Source organism: Scatophagus argus, chromosome 19 (genome assembly GCF_020382885.2).
Source record: "Scatophagus argus isolate fScaArg1 chromosome 19, fScaArg1.pri, whole genome shotgun sequence".
NCBI lineage: Eukaryota > Metazoa > Chordata > Actinopteri > Scatophagidae > Scatophagus > Scatophagus argus.
In genome coordinates, this window is record NC_058511.1 from 10,127,203 (window position 1) to 10,144,467 (window position 17,265).

At 39.9% G+C, this 17,265-nt stretch overlaps 1 protein-coding gene across 5 annotated transcripts; it reads right to left on the bottom strand.

Moving 5' to 3' along the window:
- Nucleotides 1-295: 295 nt before the first annotated feature.
- On the bottom strand, nt 296-17,262 carry LOC124050874 (potassium voltage-gated channel subfamily H member 5-like). Of its 5 annotated transcripts, none has more exons than XM_046373810.1 (13): nt 16,460-17,262; nt 14,500-14,623; nt 14,257-14,363; nt 13,969-14,097; nt 13,143-13,286; nt 12,866-12,981; nt 12,042-12,434; nt 11,808-11,900; nt 10,332-10,761; nt 6,599-6,798; nt 5,386-5,638; nt 4,953-5,149; nt 296-2,993 (listed from the first exon to the last, which is right to left on the bottom strand). In XM_046373810.1, exons 1-13 carry the CDS (start codon nt 16,530-16,532, stop codon nt 1,911-1,913), a joined length of 3,342 nt encoding a protein of 1,113 aa, XP_046229766.1. In that variant the 5' UTR covers nt 16,533-17,262; the 3' UTR covers nt 296-1,910. The 5 variants fall into 5 exon arrangements, with proteins under 5 accessions (XP_046229766.1, XP_046229765.1, XP_046229769.1 ...); XM_046373809.1 differs by having other exon boundaries at nt 12,866-12,984; XM_046373813.1 differs by lacking the exon at nt 13,143-13,286.
- Between the last annotated feature and the right edge of the window lie 3 nt (nt 17,263-17,265).

Genomic DNA, 17,265 nt, shown 5'->3' on the forward strand with positions numbered 1-17,265 from the left:
AAAAATCTGGAGTGCAAACCAATATTGGTGCCACTCCATAAACTTTCTTTGAGAAATGGAAAAATATTGAAATAATTTATTCTATTTCCATGTCAGTACTGGTAAGCTTAGATTTGACATGGCAGCCCACCGCCCCTGTGTGTTTCACTGCATGTTGCATGTGTGTGTTCACTCAGTGATGGGTTAAATGCAGAGAAGAATTTCAGTGTATGTAAAAATCTACTGACAAAGTTTGAAGTTTAATGAACTCTGGCAGGGAATGTCAATGTAGTGTCAGTGCTTTGTTACACACCAGAAGAAGTAACAGAAGCAAAGTCAGGTGATTTATTTGGTGTTTTCTGCTTCACAAGGAACAACGTTCTACACATTAAATACCACAGTGGCTTTGCTGTAACTTTAACCTGATAGTGAAGCAGTTTCACAACAACTGTTCATGTGCACAAATACTGCTTTGATTCACCTGGATCAATAAAAAAAAACATGCATGTGAAAGATAAACTGTCTGTTTGGACAAACGGCTGTAGTGCCTAACAGAGGAGACTAAACCACACTTCAGTTTTCATTCTTCATTTAACTGCTGATAGCTTCACCGGAGGCATGCAAGGTCATTTTTGTATCTAAAATAAAACAGATTCAACTAACAGCGAAACACATGCTTACATCCTTACAGCTCAAATGATTAGCAGTCACAGAGAAAATTAGAAAACAGCTTGAACTAAAACATTAACCATGCTGTTTGCTCAAGTGCATCATTTTATCCAAAAAGAAGAAAACAAATGCAAACGTGTGCATCAAGTGTCAGTTCAAATAGATTTTAGAAACCCATCGAAAGGCATCACTTGCATTGCTATTTAATGTTAAAAGTAGACAAAAACAATAGCATTCATAGTGAAATAACTACTGAAATTCAGTCATATACCTGAGCAAGAGGCAAAGGAAACACGCAGGTAAGTTTTCCACCGTTATCTGCTGAAATATTCACATCTTGTTCACAGAAAATAAACCTTTCACAGAAAAACTCATGATAGATCATGACAATTAACCATAAATATTTCTAATTAAACGCTGATTATTGTGCACCTATATTTATTTAACATGCATGGGAGTGAAGCCCAACGTTTCTAAAAGGAATGGATGGTGAAGAGTTAACATTTCTATTATAAAACATATGCTCAGTAACCATAAAGGGTTGATTATGTCTCATTGAAACAACTGTGAATGAGGCTTTGTTATTGTAAGGCACATATTAGAATTACCTGACGTTTCATTAACCCAAAAGGTAGTCACCACCGCCACACCACAGACAAGAAAAAAACTGAAAAAGTGAGAATCTTTAAATGAGATAAAGGGGGACATTTTTTTTGACATACAGTGAGCATGTGGTCACATTTACTGAGCTCAGGTCTACTGGGCTAAGACGTGATCCAAGCAGGTAAAAGTTAAATTAACAGCTCGCAAAAAACAAACAAACAAACATTAAACTGACAGCTTTACAAAAAAAAAACCCCAAAAAACTCAAAATATGTGACATGACCTCAATATTTTTGCTGACCATCCTTTCAGGCTATGATGTTTCGAAGCCTTGATGGGAGTGTGATGAGATATGGAGCACTACTTTGGTTTATAATGATCATAAAAATGAAGTTTCTTCAGCGTAATTTTTCTTTTTTTAATTGATTGTTCTTGTTCCTTCTCGGCATTCTTAAATGTAGCACAGGATCTAAAAATGCCTCACAAGTCAAAGAATTTTCAAACATTCCCTGGGTTCTTGTAGTGCTGCGGAAATATGAAAGGAATTTCTGCATGCAGTCAAGTGTTTAATGTGTTTTTGGCAGTCCTGCAGGACATGCACACTGGTGCCACTATGAATCCATTTTTTTAAGGGATCCGAGGATCTTAAATCAGTAAATTCAAAAAGGTCCATCATCTACTACTTCCGGTGTGACCGACTTAGAGGCGGTGGCTAAGTCTTGACTTTTCATTCTGGCCCTCGGAGAAGAAGTCGGTGGTAGTGAGAGTCTTCTTTTAATTGACAGAAGCCTGAGGATCTCGCTCACCTGAGACTCGAGGACTGACAGACGGCCGCTCAGGATCTGAATGTCCCCCTTCAGCTCCAGCTTGGCCTCATGCAGGGTCGCTTGAAGGAGAGCTTGTTCGGACGCCGGCTGAATCAAAGAGTGTTTGAGGGATTCGACCCCCAGACTGTGCTCGAATGGGTTCCTCTCCATTGGGCTCTTTTCCATCGGGCTTCTTTCGAAGGAGTTTCTTGAGTCTCCGGCTCGGTCGATGCGTAGATCACTCTTTGTGATGCCGCTGTCACAGGAGTCAGTTTTGTGCAGGGCACTTGTTTCTTCACCTGCTTCTCCAGCGCTGTTGCCCCCCTCTGCGCTCCCCATCTCCACTGGATCCTGGTTCTTGTTGGCAGCTGCCAACTGTTCTGACGACTGGGATCCTTTGGGCCATTCCTCTGCCTTCTGCGGCTGCTTTTCTTGCTCAACAATAGGAGGTGGTGGCGCAGCTGAAGTGGCGTTTCTGAACTTGGCCCAGCCTCGAGCACCTCTGCTGCTGGTAAGACCACCTGCAGCACTGCTTGGCACAGGGCTGCTGACCTTCTCGGCACAAGGCCTTGATATAGACTCCCCAGCCTCTCTTGTGCAGGTTTTCTTTGGCTCCTCAGCCATGCCAACTGCAGTCCCTCCTCCTGTGCAGGGTGCATTATTCTGCACTGTGGAGCTATACTCCTGCTGCTGAGGAGATACAGCCTGACACTGCGTGAAAGGGTTTGAGTCGGGGCAATGGTGGTGCTGGGGCTCCACCTGCACACAGTTATGATCACAGTAAGTGTGAGACTCTCCTGGTGTTTGAGCATCTCTCTGCTGTCTGAACCTCTGGAACAACTTGCGGACAGGGTGGTCTTCGGGAATGGAGAGGGCCACCTCGTTCCTCTGGCGCTCCTGTTCCCTCTTCACATCAGCAATCTTTCTGAAGATTATCTGCAAGTGAGGAGAATCCATGCATGAAGACAGCGATGTGGGATACAAACATTGCGATCAGGTTTAAAATACAAGAGCAGAGCAGCATATAGCATATGCATATACCATAATGCAGCTTTAAATCAAGGATAACGATCTAGACCTGCTATGTGTGTTGAAATATTAAAGACTTGAAAGCAGCAATGCACAGGGGAAGTTGTTAATGGAGCAATAATGGAGCGATATCAAGGTCCCGGGAGTTTCTGCTTCCCTCAGCAGCAATGAAGGGAAAAGTTACTCCCAACTTCTCAGCATCTCACTTTGTTTTCTCACTTGGACTTATCATACTAACCTCTTGTGTGCGTGGACGGGTAACCAATTATTTCCACATATGAAAACACTTTTGACAGTTATATAATGATTAAATGTCCCATGCCAACTCTTTACATAACTTTAAAAAAGACCTTATTTTATATACAGCCACTAGATCAGAATTCAGTTCATCTGTGGGTTAATGTGAAACTAGATAATTTAGATTATTACATGCAAAGCCACAGTATGAAACACAGATCAATTGCTGCACCTGAGTTAGTTCATCCCAACCTTTCCATTTGTCAAAAAAAAACAAACAAACAAAAAAAAAACAGTTTAATCAAATAAAAAAGAAAAAGCAAATCATTTGAGGAACTGCTTTCAGGCACTTACCGCATTGATTCAAACTTCCAGCTTATGTGCAGTTTAGCAAAGTAATTGAATACGTAAAGGTAAAGGGGGCAGAAAGTAAATCTTAAACCTTTGCAGGTGCAAACAGTTTCGAAAGCTGCTCAAATGAATAATAGATGACTTTATTTTCGTTGAATACATTTTAAGTAGAAGTCATGAATCTTTGAACATGTGGCCACAATTTGTCTTGAAATTGTTTAGATTTAGATCTGCTTCACTTGGCTTCAGTATGTCTGATTACATAAGAGTTGTCAGAGAGGAAATTAAAAGCATATAGTTATTTAAAACATTATACAATCATCATGCACCCAGAGAGCTCTGTAAACACTCTGCTATGGTATGATTGCATTTGAGTCGTAGAGCCGCACAGTCCCAGTATTCCTTAAGGGTCAGTAAGGATTGCTGGATACAGAGAATATATCAAAAAAATGTGATTCTGTTTTAACAAGTAAAAGCTTCTTGTTTCAAATCTGCTGTATCTCAGAAGTTTCTCATATAAGCCAGTCCTGAACAGAGAGGACAGCAAACCACATGTGTCAGACTGTCTTTAAAGGGAATATTCATTAAGAATTGATGTGATGTTGATCCCATAGGATAATATTGCAGAGATGTATGGGCAACTTACTATCAAGACTGGAAAGTAATACAAGTCATTGCCTTAATGGGATTAATATGTATAGCCTGGAAGAGGCTCTATCAAATATTAATAAAGTCTTAGTTTGAACTCATAGAATCTTATTTCTTATTCTTTTTTCTTTGTTCCCCGTGATATTTTCGTGACTTCTCCATTGCTGGATAAGCTCCTGAAATATGAATGTTATCGTTGGAAACAGTGTACAATTATTTGAATAGCTCGCAGGTTGGTAGCTTTGCAATTTTCATTTGATACATAAGGACTTATTTTTCTCTTTTGTATCCACTTTTTTTGTATCCAGTGGCTTCGTGGTTAAAATCATTAACGTTGGTCTGAGAGCATCCAACACCAAACTTGTTCCAAATTTACCCAAATTTCAGCCTAGATTTTAAAATAGAACTTTATTTTAAAATCTATGCTGAAATTTTGGTGTGTGTTTGGACTTGAAAGTTAGGCCACTATGTATTCATAACATACAACTGCAGGGGGACACCTCGGTGGCCCAGAGATCATTGTTGTCTTTTCTGCTCTCTAACAAAGGCAACCTTTTAAACTTAAAACAGCCAATATGTTTAACATGCATTGCTATATTTTCCATGAGGAGCTCAATCAGTCATTTTTACCCGTTTTCGTAGATTGCAGGTGAGGATGAGGTTGCGGGCGAACGTGTTGGCGAACGCCGTGTAAAACTCCAGCACCTTCATCAGAGCGTCCCTCCTGATGACGTGCAGATCGCAGTAAGTCAAAGCTCGGACATTTGCACAGGCCCGGGCTAGAGTGGTCTCTTTCCAGAAGACATCTCCAAACACGTCACCCTTACCTGGACGGGGTCGGACATTATCACTGTGTTTAGAACAGGTGGAAACTTCTTTGACGCGAATGTCTCACGTCACATACAAAAGTTAAGGGGAACGCAGAGACATGATAGTGGACAGAAGACAAGACAAGAGCTTTCAAATGCATCTTAGTTCTGAGATGACCTTTGACCTTTCACGGTTATCTCTGACAGCAGATAAAACATGGCCTTGTCTATTGCGTAATATTTTGTTGGATTACCTAGTATCGCAATGACCTCATCATCCTGAATGACCTCTAGTGACCCGGACACCACAAAGCAGAGGGTGTCGACGCTCTCTCCAATATGGAAGATGAGGTCTCCAGGTGCACAGTGTGTGGTCTGAAACTCCACAGCTAGAGAGCGCAGACAGCCGTCGCTGGCCAGACGAAACGCCGGGTGGTCGTTGAACACCTGCCTGTTGAGGTGGACGCAGATGTCCGCCCGCATGTCTTTAGGACAAATTGAGAGAACCTGAGAGAGATGGTGAGATGTCAGAGCAGAATCATACTTAGTGGTTTAAAGCAGTAAAGTCCAGTCAAGTGTCCAGCCATTTCATTTCCTGTCTTTTAAGGTGGCATTTCAGCGGTTTAAGATAAAAAACTACTTTTGCAGACACATGGCCCCAACTTAGTAGTTCTTAGTAGTTAGGCAGTAAACATTTAGTCAAATTTAATCACAGCAGAGCTAACACAACAGGCTGATTGCAACAGACTTACAACATTACAACAGCATAAGAAGACGAATGAGCTGCAATGCATATAAACCAGTGACAGCATTTCAGTGGTCTGCTTGCAGGCCCTTGGATGATAAGGAGGTGTCAGAGGTATTTCTTTATAAACCAGCACAAAAGTCAGGAAGATGTTCAAAATTTGTAGCTACTTGTAAAGTAATTTCTGCTACTATTTGAGAAAGAAAAAAAATTTCAGTGGTAAAAACATGATCTTACCTATTGATAGGATGTGGCATAAAAATAACCTGTTGCTGTTAATTGGGCTGCGGCTCAGTAAAACTATCACTTACTCACAGTGATGATTATGAATAATGTGGCATCACTTTGCAGAGCTACAGGATAATAAAGGTGCACAAGATCCAGCAACGTTTCAGTAAGTTTTTCAGTGTCAGTGAGTGCACTGGATGATCTGCTGCAACCTTTGAGGCTCGTTTCCACTCACTTTGCCACGTCCACCTGTCTGCTCCACCTATATATACTGTTTTATAGCATTCTGACTTCAGTCAGCACCAGAGCTGTACATCAGTTTAACTTTGGACTTAAAACGCACATGTCGCCACTGCAATCCACTGTTCAGTCATTATATTGTGATAACTCTGTAAGACTATACTATTTCCACTTAATACATGTTAAATTACAGCACAGGTACGTTGTGAGTGTTGTTGTGGGAACAGACATTTATTTTATATCCATATTAATACCTTATCTGTGTCAATGCCCTTAGACATGGCCCAGGTGGAGACAATGAAGTCCATGACCCGCTCACTCAGGCCTTTGGGAACCTGATAGAGTTTGAGGAAGTCGCGCACGTTGTTGAGCATCTCGTGGTAGCGGTTTGTGTTGGTGTACATCTGCTGGAAGATGGTGGTGACGTTTCCAAAGATGGTTGCATAAAGCAGCGCTAAAACAAAAGGTGGGGAGCAAACATCAAGCAAAAATAGCCTTACAAACAGACTGACCAACTGGGGAAGAGGGAATATATTTTAAGTTAGTGAATGGTTTAGGATCATTAGGATTTTGATCGACATGAAGGTCTGAAATGTTTTCAGGTCAAAAACGATATGATGTTTATAGATTATAGGATCACCTTAACGTTTATTAAAAGCATGAAAACCAACCAGTCAAAACCTGTTTGTCCCGTAATTTTCCCCTTATGATTTTCATTTCCTCTGTAACTGAAAAATAAAGGACCTTATACGATATAAATTAAGGATGGTTTTCACATTTTTTAGAATAATTATAAGGGATTTTTATTTCTTGTAATGCCCCTAAAACTAAGCACAGAATTAAGAAAAAATACCCTAATGTATTAAAGTCTATTATCTATTCAAGTCAAATCTTATTACAAATACTTTAATTAAACTATGATTAACGGGCAATGAAAATTGAATTCTAAGATGAAAAGGTTCTACTAAACCATGAGACATGATGCTTCATAAATACTATTAGCCAAAATTAAACAACAATGTTTCAATTCAGTCGTGTGATTTTGTTAAATAAGTTACTTTGCTGTACTCTATCTTCTCTGTATTTTACAATCCCAACATAATACTGCATGGTTCACAGTCTAGATATACACTAATATATTTAGTTAACACACGCACACATACAGTGAGAGGTGGATTGAGTCTTTATAATGTGAATCATTATGCGCATTTCCTCAGTGAGAGTGCTGTGCTGCAGCGCTGCACTGACCTCAAAGAGTCAGTCAGCATCTCTTATCGTGAGCTTTTACCCACTCAAGAGGAAAAAGTTGTCTCCGGTCGCCACAGCAGGATCACAGAGGTTAGGATACATATCTAACATGATGGCTCATTGTCCTTTTACTACACTCCAGCCTGCAGGCAAACTCTCCCTTTCTCCTCTTCCTCTCGCATAATTACCATATCTGTAGCAGGAAGTTTATCGGCCGTAATTGAAGGCGACACTTCAGTGTGACTGAGTGATCCTCGTGATCGAAAAGCCACCAGAGTACTGAGCGTTTACTTTAAGTACAAACCTTGAAGCGTGGCTGTCGCTTTGGGTTTCCCTCACTGTTTTTATTGCATCACTTTACATGCTGTTTCAGAGGAGTGGGCCAAAGGTGAGAGCACGAAGGCGAAACGAAGGAACTGTAGGAAACGAGACGCTAAAAGTGAAGTTGTTACTGTAACTGCAGTGGGTGATGAAAACAGTGTGGACATGTGCACAAAAATAGATTTCTATTTTTATCAGTAGGTTCAAAGTAATTCAGATGAGGTTGGTTTGACTTTAACGTTATTTCACACACAAGTAATCAAACCATTTTTTTTTTTGTGAATGAACTATTTGATTTGGGTGAGACTACACAAGTCCCTAACTGACTGGTAGTTTAAACGTGACATTAGAAATATGACACTGAAAGCCCATTAACTGAGCGTGGACTGTAACGTTGTACAACATGCTATGATATTTAACATTGCATCACTTGTGAGTCTGTGTTACATAAGAATGTACAAAACAAGCTTGATCTTAATCTCAATTAAGGCTGCTTCTCATCTAAATCTGCATCTCAACCAGGTCTGGACTCAAACCCATCAAATACACAAAATGTCAAAACAAAACTCCGCTATACTGTAGTTGCTGAGTTACTGTCTTTCCCCTGGAGCCACCTTATCAGTTTACAACACTTAAGCGCACAAAAACACATAAAACACATTTAAACACGTTATTCAAATCTGGCTAATTTCAGTCTGAGCAAATTAACGCAAAGTCAGTGCTTTCCTGATGGAGGGCAGTGATGTCCAACCTTCAGACAGGCAGGCTGTGATGGGCGCTGAACATGTCTCTTTTTATTATCGAGAAAGCAGAGACCTAAACTCTCCCCAGTGGTTCACACACAGAGGCTGTAGCTAAATGTGAATTACACAAGGCAAGAGAACCCGTGAGTTATGGAATACCACTGTATGTGAAGAATTATTTATGTTTACAAAATTTAAAATTGCAATTTATCATGTCATTGTTCAGTTGTGGTGGAACCACAACTAACCATTTGTCTAAATCATTGACATGAGAATCATAAAAATGTCAGATTAAGAATACATAAAGCAGATGTAAATTTACATCCAGGTTGAAAGAAAAGCCTCAGCCCTTGATACCTAAAGCTTTCAAGCTGGTCCTTTCTTACTGTTATCATCGACATATTTTCATTTTGCCAAGATGATCCTCGCTACAGCTGTAAGGTGCATGTAAAAGGAGCAAGGTGCTGTCCCTCACCCTGACAGGGAACCTTCCTGCCACAACAAAAACTATGTGTGGGCTTGTAGAGTAGGCGTGTCACATGGATTTGTGATGCGACAAAAGAAATCCACAGAAAACCCACAGAGCCTCAAGCCTAATTTTTTCTTGTTTGTATCAGTTGAAATGTATTGTATGAATTTTAATTTGCAGCTGTGCAGATGAACCAACGTCTGCACCACATGTTTCTTTGCTGGCAGCTGTCACAAAGCCAGCTGGGCTGTGGTGCACATTAGTGTGTCTAGCATGCAAATAAATGCATCCAGATTGTTTCGGCTCCTGCAAGGTTGTACGGGCATATTATGAATGCATGAATGAAGGGAAAAGTGCATCTAAGGATGAATGTACAGTTTGTTTCAGGGTGATGAGGAGATCGAAAGGTGGCTCTTTCTATACAGCTGTTGTTCTACGGGCAAATGGAAAAGGCCTGCCCACTCGCAGCTGGTGACATAAACTGGTAGCTTATGTCTCGGTAACAAGCTTCACATAACCACCCACCACACAGGCTGCGGCCAGTGTTACACTAATCACCCTGTGGTAGCTATCTAGTGCAGTTAGCCATAGTTAAATATTACCCCTGTGTGTGCAACCTAGCTCAAAGTTTGAATGACAAAACCATTAGAGATATTTCATGTTTACACTTAGTTATTTTTGTGAAGTTGATATTTGTCACATTACAGTAGTTACTGTAATAAATGTACTACATCCCGCTGATTTGAGCATTAATTTAAAGCCAATAGCAGCTAAACTATCTGTGTATGTCAATGGGAAGTGGTATCTGTCAGCAGCGTAGGAATATAATTTAGTACATTTATTCAAATTCTGTACTAAAGTACAAACGTCAGAGGTGAAAATCATGCTGTTTACTTTACTACAGTCATCTGACAGCTTTAGTTACTTGTTCCTTCTGAACTAAAGAAGAAGAGCTTTTGTTGAGGCTTGTGCCACTAGTCACAAACTGACATGGTTATGTAGGTTTCACTATAGGCTGTAGGGAACTGTGATGATTCACAGTGTGCCTTATCTTCATCATAAGTTTTACAAAACAAATGATAAATCAGAAGTTACCAAGCAGACCTATTTTCTAATGTGTGATTTGCAGTAACAGGGAAGGACGTCAGCTTAATTAAAACTACTTTCAGAGGTTTGGAATAAGCAAAGTGAAAAGCAAGTACTTACAGCCCACCATCATCATAGCCACGGAGAAAATCTTCTCACCATCTGTGGCCGGAGCGATGTTGCCAAATCCAATGGTAGTGAGACTCGTCATGGTGAAGTAGAGAGAAGAAATGTACAGCGTGTCCTTGTTGGGACCACCTTCCCACTGTCCTGTACCACTGACGTTATAGCGGTAAGGAGTCCCAATGCTCAGGCCCAGCTGGTAGAGCCAGCTGTCTGTCTTAATGGTGTTGGTGGTCTCATCAATGACTTCGTAGTCTCCAATGCTGTACCAGATGCAGGCCAGCCAGTGGGCCACCAGACCAAAGACACACACCAACAGAACCAGGACAGCGGCTCCATATTCCAGGTAGTGGTCCAACTTGCGTGCCACTCGGCCCAGCCGGAGCAAGCGGATCACCTTTAGGGAGCTGAACAGGCTGCTGAGACCCTACAGTTTGAGACAAGTGGAAGAATGTGAGTCACACATACAGCATTGTTGTGGTTGAAAATTAATCAGCAAATGTCTGAATGACTTGTTCATTATTTCAGCAATGAAAATGCCACGAAATTCACTTGTTTTAGCTTCTCAAATGTAAATATTTTCCAGTTTTCTTTGTCTTCTATGATATAAAACTGAATATATTTGGGTTATTGACTGTTGGCTGGACAAAACAAGCAGTTTTTAATTTTTGAGAAATTGTGTTCACACTGTTTTCTGGCATTTCACTGCTCAAATGTTGAATTACTTGTTAAAAGAAATCATATTCCGTATTTATTGTTAAAAAAAAATGTATGGATTCAATATGTGCAACCTAAGCTGTTCTGTATACTTGGTTGCACAAAGCCATTTTTATCCTCTTATAGCTAATTTAAAACACTAGTCCCAATATATCTGTCCCTTCCCCACAGAGCTGATAAACATGGTTGGTTTTTTATATTGAAGCCACACAGCAGTGACTGTCATTGAAGATGCCAGAAATTTTAAAATCTTGTTCTGAATCTTGCAGGAATCATATCAGGTCCTGCTTTTGTCACATTTCTCAGAAATCCCAACTCCTTTGAACTTGCATGAACTGATTTTTGGACCAGAGACAAGCTGTAAACAAAATGTTGACATTTCAGGACTTTCTAAAGCTGACAGCAGTATGGGGGGTGGCTTTATTATCATTTGTAGGCAAGTTTCTGAACTGATATTCCAAAATTCATTTCCTTTTACCTCTGTTTTGGTCTCCACCAACTTATATTACAATATATTACTTTTTAGTAGCTAAATGCTCCATACTCTTCACCAGGTAGTTTGGCCCCACCTAAAAGTTGTGGCATGTAAACCCAAAACAATAAGCCAGATGATGCTAAATCAATGAAAATAGATGAGGGGAACTTCAGAGTTAGGCTATAATTCTTTCTGGGTTCATCACTACAACTAATTCCTTCATCATTACATGAAATCATTTGTTCCATTGTTAAAATAAACAAAACTATGGGTTTCCTTACTGGGAGTACAGAGTCTTCTGTCCGTGTGGTATTCCTGTGGAAATGTGAGGACTCACGGAGATGACTTGTTGGAGAAGCAGATGTGATCACATCCTTCACAGAGAGACACAGTGAGATGTTTTTGTTTTTATTCATATGTAGTGCTAACCGGTCACTGTTTTACAATTACTAAATCCCAAATGAGAAAAAATATGTTAAAAAAATTCAATTCCATCAGGTTTGAAATTCACTCACCTCGTCCACATTTTCAAAGGCATTGATGATATCGTAGGGCAGACAGGACAGCAGGTCGATGACAAACCACGTCTTCAGGTAATTCATTCGTATCAGCTTCGCGTCTGAAATGACCTCTCCATTGGGACCCACAAACGTGGTGTGAAAGTTGAGCACAATGTCGATCAGGAAGATGACGTCCACGACGCTGTCCAGCACTAGCCAGGCCAAATTGTTCTGCTTTGTCTTGAAGGAGACGTTGTAGGGCACCATGATGGCAGTGTAGAAGGTGAGGATGAGGATGACCCAGTCCCAGGTGGTCTTGAAGGTGCAGTAGTGGAGGATGATGTGTGGAGGGGTCTTAGGGGCCTCCTGTTTGTACTGAGGGAGAATGTCTGATCCCAGCTGGAGAGCCTTTCATGAGCAGGAAACATGAACCACCATGTGAGTACAGGATCACATTGCATTAAAGAACAGAAGTCTCATTATAATCAAAAGCTGATGATTGTAGCTGCGTTGGTAATACTAACATATGATTACATCACGTGTCTCTATCATCGACCAACAATATGGACCCAGAAATACAAAGTTCACTGTATCCATAGATGTGTTTTGTAACCACGCTATGCAATAAATTTTAATGCTTTAATGCTAAATTTTAGGGTGGATTATTCCTTTAAATTGGGAAGTATTCTAATTTCTTAATTGGGGAAAAAATGCCAGTATTTGACAGATCTAGATCGTCTCTCATTAGGCGCTTTCATATTTTAACTCAAGGTATTTCTAAGCAGATACGAAAAATACACCAAATACAAACTTTTCTTTTAGTCCTGGACACTGCTCACCTCAGCCAGTCTCGAGGGCTTGTGGCTGACCTCAGTCTTGCCCAGTGGTGCTAATTGCTGCACCAGGTTGCGATTGTTGGTCAATGCGCGCGTCAACCTGGCAAATTTCGTCCATCCTGCTTAGAGGCAAAAATACAGACATTTTTATGCAAGAGCACACCAAATTGTGGAAAATACACAAAATGCTCCATGTTTTAATTTTTACAAAGAATGTTCTCCATGTTACAATGCAGTCACTTTTTAATATCGCTTAAAGCAATATAATGCTCATTCTCACTTTGAGATAACATTACTGAAATTTCATTGATTCCAGCTTGTATGAAATGTATTTGTGGCTGCTGACGCTGGAGGGAAGAGGCAGGTTTCCGATCTATACAGTTGTGCATGAATACATCATCCTGGCAGACCTTTAACTGCATTTCTATACAGAGAGGAAGAAATAATAAATACACAAACACTATAAGAATGCATCTGCGTCAAATGTGGCAATACTCAATAATTGGTACTGTACAACACCCACATATATTCTAAGTAAATACACAGCTATATTGGGCTTTCTAGTCAACAGCACAAAATTCTTCTGAAACCCAAAAATAACGAGGAGAATGTAACAGGACGTGTACTGTATATAGGAGTAGAAGCATATATAACCCGAGTTTTCGTTTACTATCTCCATGTGGCTTGAGTGTCCTTTGTTACTGCTTGATGTATGTAAAGTCTTAGTGGCACACTTAGTCCCCTGGGACTTGGCACTGCTTAGAACCACAGAGACCAGTGTTCACTGACCCGCACACACAACACCTGGACAGTTGTATGTTACACACCAGAAAACAAACGCCTGTTAAGTCACAGTCACTCATGTGTGCTTGAGACGTCCTGCTGGGCTGCACCCTGTATGGTCTCACTGGATAAAACTGAGCTTTGATAACAACAACCGGACTTTAATGAGTCATTCACTTGATGTAAATGCGTGTTCTAACTGTTTAATATGTGGAAGAAAAAAATGAAAGATGCCAGGAGTGGATAAACTCCAACTTAGCTATATTGAAATACTAAATTCAGTCGGGGTGAAAGCATTTGGTCCAGATACAAGAATATCTCACCTCTAGTTGCTTCATCTTCGATCGGCTGTTTGAAAAGCGTAATGTCTCTAAAAGTGCAGAGGAAAAGCACCACCTTGTCGTTTTCATTTTTGATTGGTGCTACCTGCATGTAAAGCCAAATAGGTGTTCCTGTAGGAGGCAGTCAAAATGGCAGTTGTGAGAGAGCGCCAATGCAAAATGATGCCCAAAACAAATGGGGCAAAGAGGAGGAAATGTTAATGAAAAAATAAGACTTTTAATCGTACATTCATTAAAGTAAAAAACACAGAAGTCGATAGTGACACTCACTATTCTTCGTATAGAGCAGCACCTCGTAGAAATTGGACTCATATTCATAAAATGTCTTTTGGATTTTGTCTATCGTCTTCTTATCCGTCAGGTCACCATACATGAAACTGCAAAATAAGGAAGAAATGAAAAAAAGAAAATTAGCCTTTGTGGTGAACCAACAAACTAACATATGTTTCTAAAAATACCATCTGTCCACTGTGTGCTCACATTCAGGCAGTTATACTAGAAGACGCATCTTACTTGCATGTGCTGCTCCTGTGCATGACTTCAGCTCTGTGGTATCCAGACAGCTTGCAGAATCCATCATTGCTGTAAACGACCGGCCACTCGACTATCTGCGCATTCCCCAACAGGAAACTGGTTTCTGCAACAAAACATGAAAATTAAAAAGTCACAAATAAACCTTGTCATTACTAACAACATGGCTGCAGACTATTGAACCTGCTAATCAACCTTTAGGCAGTTTGGAAGGGAAAGCCCAGACATCATCGCCTTTGGAGTTATGCAACTGCAACCTCACTGAAACGGCACTGATTTTTACTGTGTTGCCACTGATTGACATTTTAGCCAATTGTGTCAACTGGCAAAAAAAATGAAAAATAAAATTATTGGTTGAAACTAATATTTTGGTGATTTTTCTGTGGTCTTCTGTAAAACTTACAACATCACAAAGTAGAGAAAACCTCAGCATATTTCTAACTCTGTACCTGAAATATTCCATCTTTTATAAAACAACAACAACCAGCACTCTTTAAATAACCATATATATTGGAAACAAGACCATTAATATTTAAAGCAGCAGTAAACAGTGGTAATCAGACGAGTCACTGGGCAGAAACAGCTGTGGATGAAATGTTTATGTCCCCCCCCTTAATGTGAAATATTGATGAGGAGCTGCAAAGTTCTCCAGCTTAACAACAATTTGGAGGGAGCTGTGGTCTTCAGACAAAAGACTTAAGACATTGAACTGTCATAACTGAAGCGGTCAAACTTCTGTATGTTTATCTGAATATCGGATGGATTTATGTCACAGTGAATGCATCCACTCTGGTTTTTGCGGACGTTTAATGGCTGTGAGATTCAGGCAGAAATGACTGAATTTCCGGTTATTATCACAGATTAAATTTGTCTAAAATACACTACAGGTTTGAGCACTAACTTTTTCTGATATTTAATTTGTGTTGCAGTGTCTTTCTTCAGTTTGTCCGGCGTCATCACTTTCATCTATACTTGTAATGAAACCCTTCAATATCATACACAGTGATCCTCAGTCTCAGGGGAATCTACTGTCTGTCATGCAGACTGTCGGTCCAAGAACACATTTTTAATGACAGTGGGAAACGTTTCTGAAATATAAACAACAAATAATAAGACATATTACTGCAAAACAATGCACTGTTCAGTATAATGCATGCACTGCAAAGATATAAAATGTCATAAGGTGCAACTGAATGACCATAAACACAAATCACATTATACATTATACACATCCCTAAAGGAAAACTTCCCAACCTAATTTTTGTCAGACAGTCCTATTTACCGTCTCTCTCTTTATGTTCATGAGTGTTGAAATAAAATGAAATAAATCAGCCAAGCCAGTTCACTCTCACTTGCCACTGAAAAGCTTCTCACAGCACATCACAAGCACTTCAGCTGAAACATAAACACACTGTCGGAATCTGCTATTTTATTTATTATTTGTTTGTCTGTCTGTGTCTGTCTCCGGGACATACGGGAGCTCAGCTCACCAGGTCTTACGAGTCACCGAAAAAAACAAATGAGTCACTCGAAAAGCTTCTCATCCTAAAACACAGCTCGAGTGTCTTCGTGTCGTTCATCCCAGAAGAACTCATCACAAATAATCACAAAGCCCACTTAGCACAAAGTCTCACCCAAATCACATAACAAGCAAAGTATATTTCTACAGATAATATTATAAGGAAAACACAACTAATCGTAATAATCTAACATTATCTTAATTTAGACATGCATAATTTCATAATTCGTTATATACTGCATTAAGTAGTTGTAAAAAAAGAAAAAAAGTGGAAATTAGAGGAAAGTGTTACTTCTTCCTAAATCACATAACATCATTGATTTACTTTAGCATCTCGTGCAGCTCTGCGTGGTGCCTTGATTGACAAATCAGCATCCAGTACTTATCCAGTAATTCTTATTTCTCCTTTAGAGTAAAACTCACCGCTGGAGCGCCTGACAATATTTTCCAGAAAAGTGTTCTGCGGAGCCACCAGCCCTCTCTTGCCCCCATGCATTATGAGGGTTTGGTTCAGAGACTCAGAACTGCTCGGTGGTCGTGCTGATGTTAACTACCCCCCGCAGATCTCCGCCTGATCGGAGCGGGGAGCCACAAGAGTCAAGTTAACCAGAATCACTAGTACTTCCGGGATGAGATTTTTTTTTATTGTTATTATTATTTTTAAAAAGTCGCATCGCCGGATGTGACATTTTTTCAGTGTCAGCATCAATTGAAGCCTTATTAATGAAGAATCTGAGGGAAATGGTAATTATTACCTCCCAAATGTCATTTTCACAGCACGTTTAGAGCCACGTGGACTACGCTTAACAAGTCAAAGACCTGTGTTAGCCACTAACAGATCTTTACTCTCTAACTGAAGATCAGTTTTTAATATATATGGGCTCGCCTGATATTGTTATCACAGTTTTGTATGAACATAAATAACATGGGGAATTTGTCTTATTTGTTTATTTGTTTTGTTTTGTTTTTTTCATTTTTGTCTAATGTGATGTGGGTTTACAATTCCTGTTCCTTTTCACCATCCACAACTAATACCATAATAATGTCCCAGGTTTTTAACAAGGTAACAGGAAAATATTTGTAATTATGTTTGGAAACACGTATGCTAATATACCTCCCATCTATAAAAGTTGGAATTTCCAAAATACAATCTTACAAGTACAGTTTAGAGGAATTGGTACTTTAGGTAATTATTTCTCTTTTATACTACTGTACTCTACTACTCTAAC

What these genes read in the sequence shown, in the direction of transcription:
- LOC124050874 (XM_046373809.1), bottom strand. Translation starts at nt 16,532, where the DNA reads ATGCATGGGGGCAAGAGAGGGCTGGTGGCTCCGCAGAACACTTTTCTG. An exon ending in CACAGGAGCAGCACATGCAA is followed by an intron (nt 14,364 to 14,499) that starts GTAAGATGCGTC and finishes CTTATTTTGCAG; the next exon opens with TTTCATGTATGGTGACCTGA. An exon ending in AGGGCATTGACACAGATAAG is followed by an intron (nt 5,639 to 6,598) that starts GTATTAATATGG and finishes CATCTCTCTCAG; the next exon opens with GTTCTCTCAATTTGTCCTAA.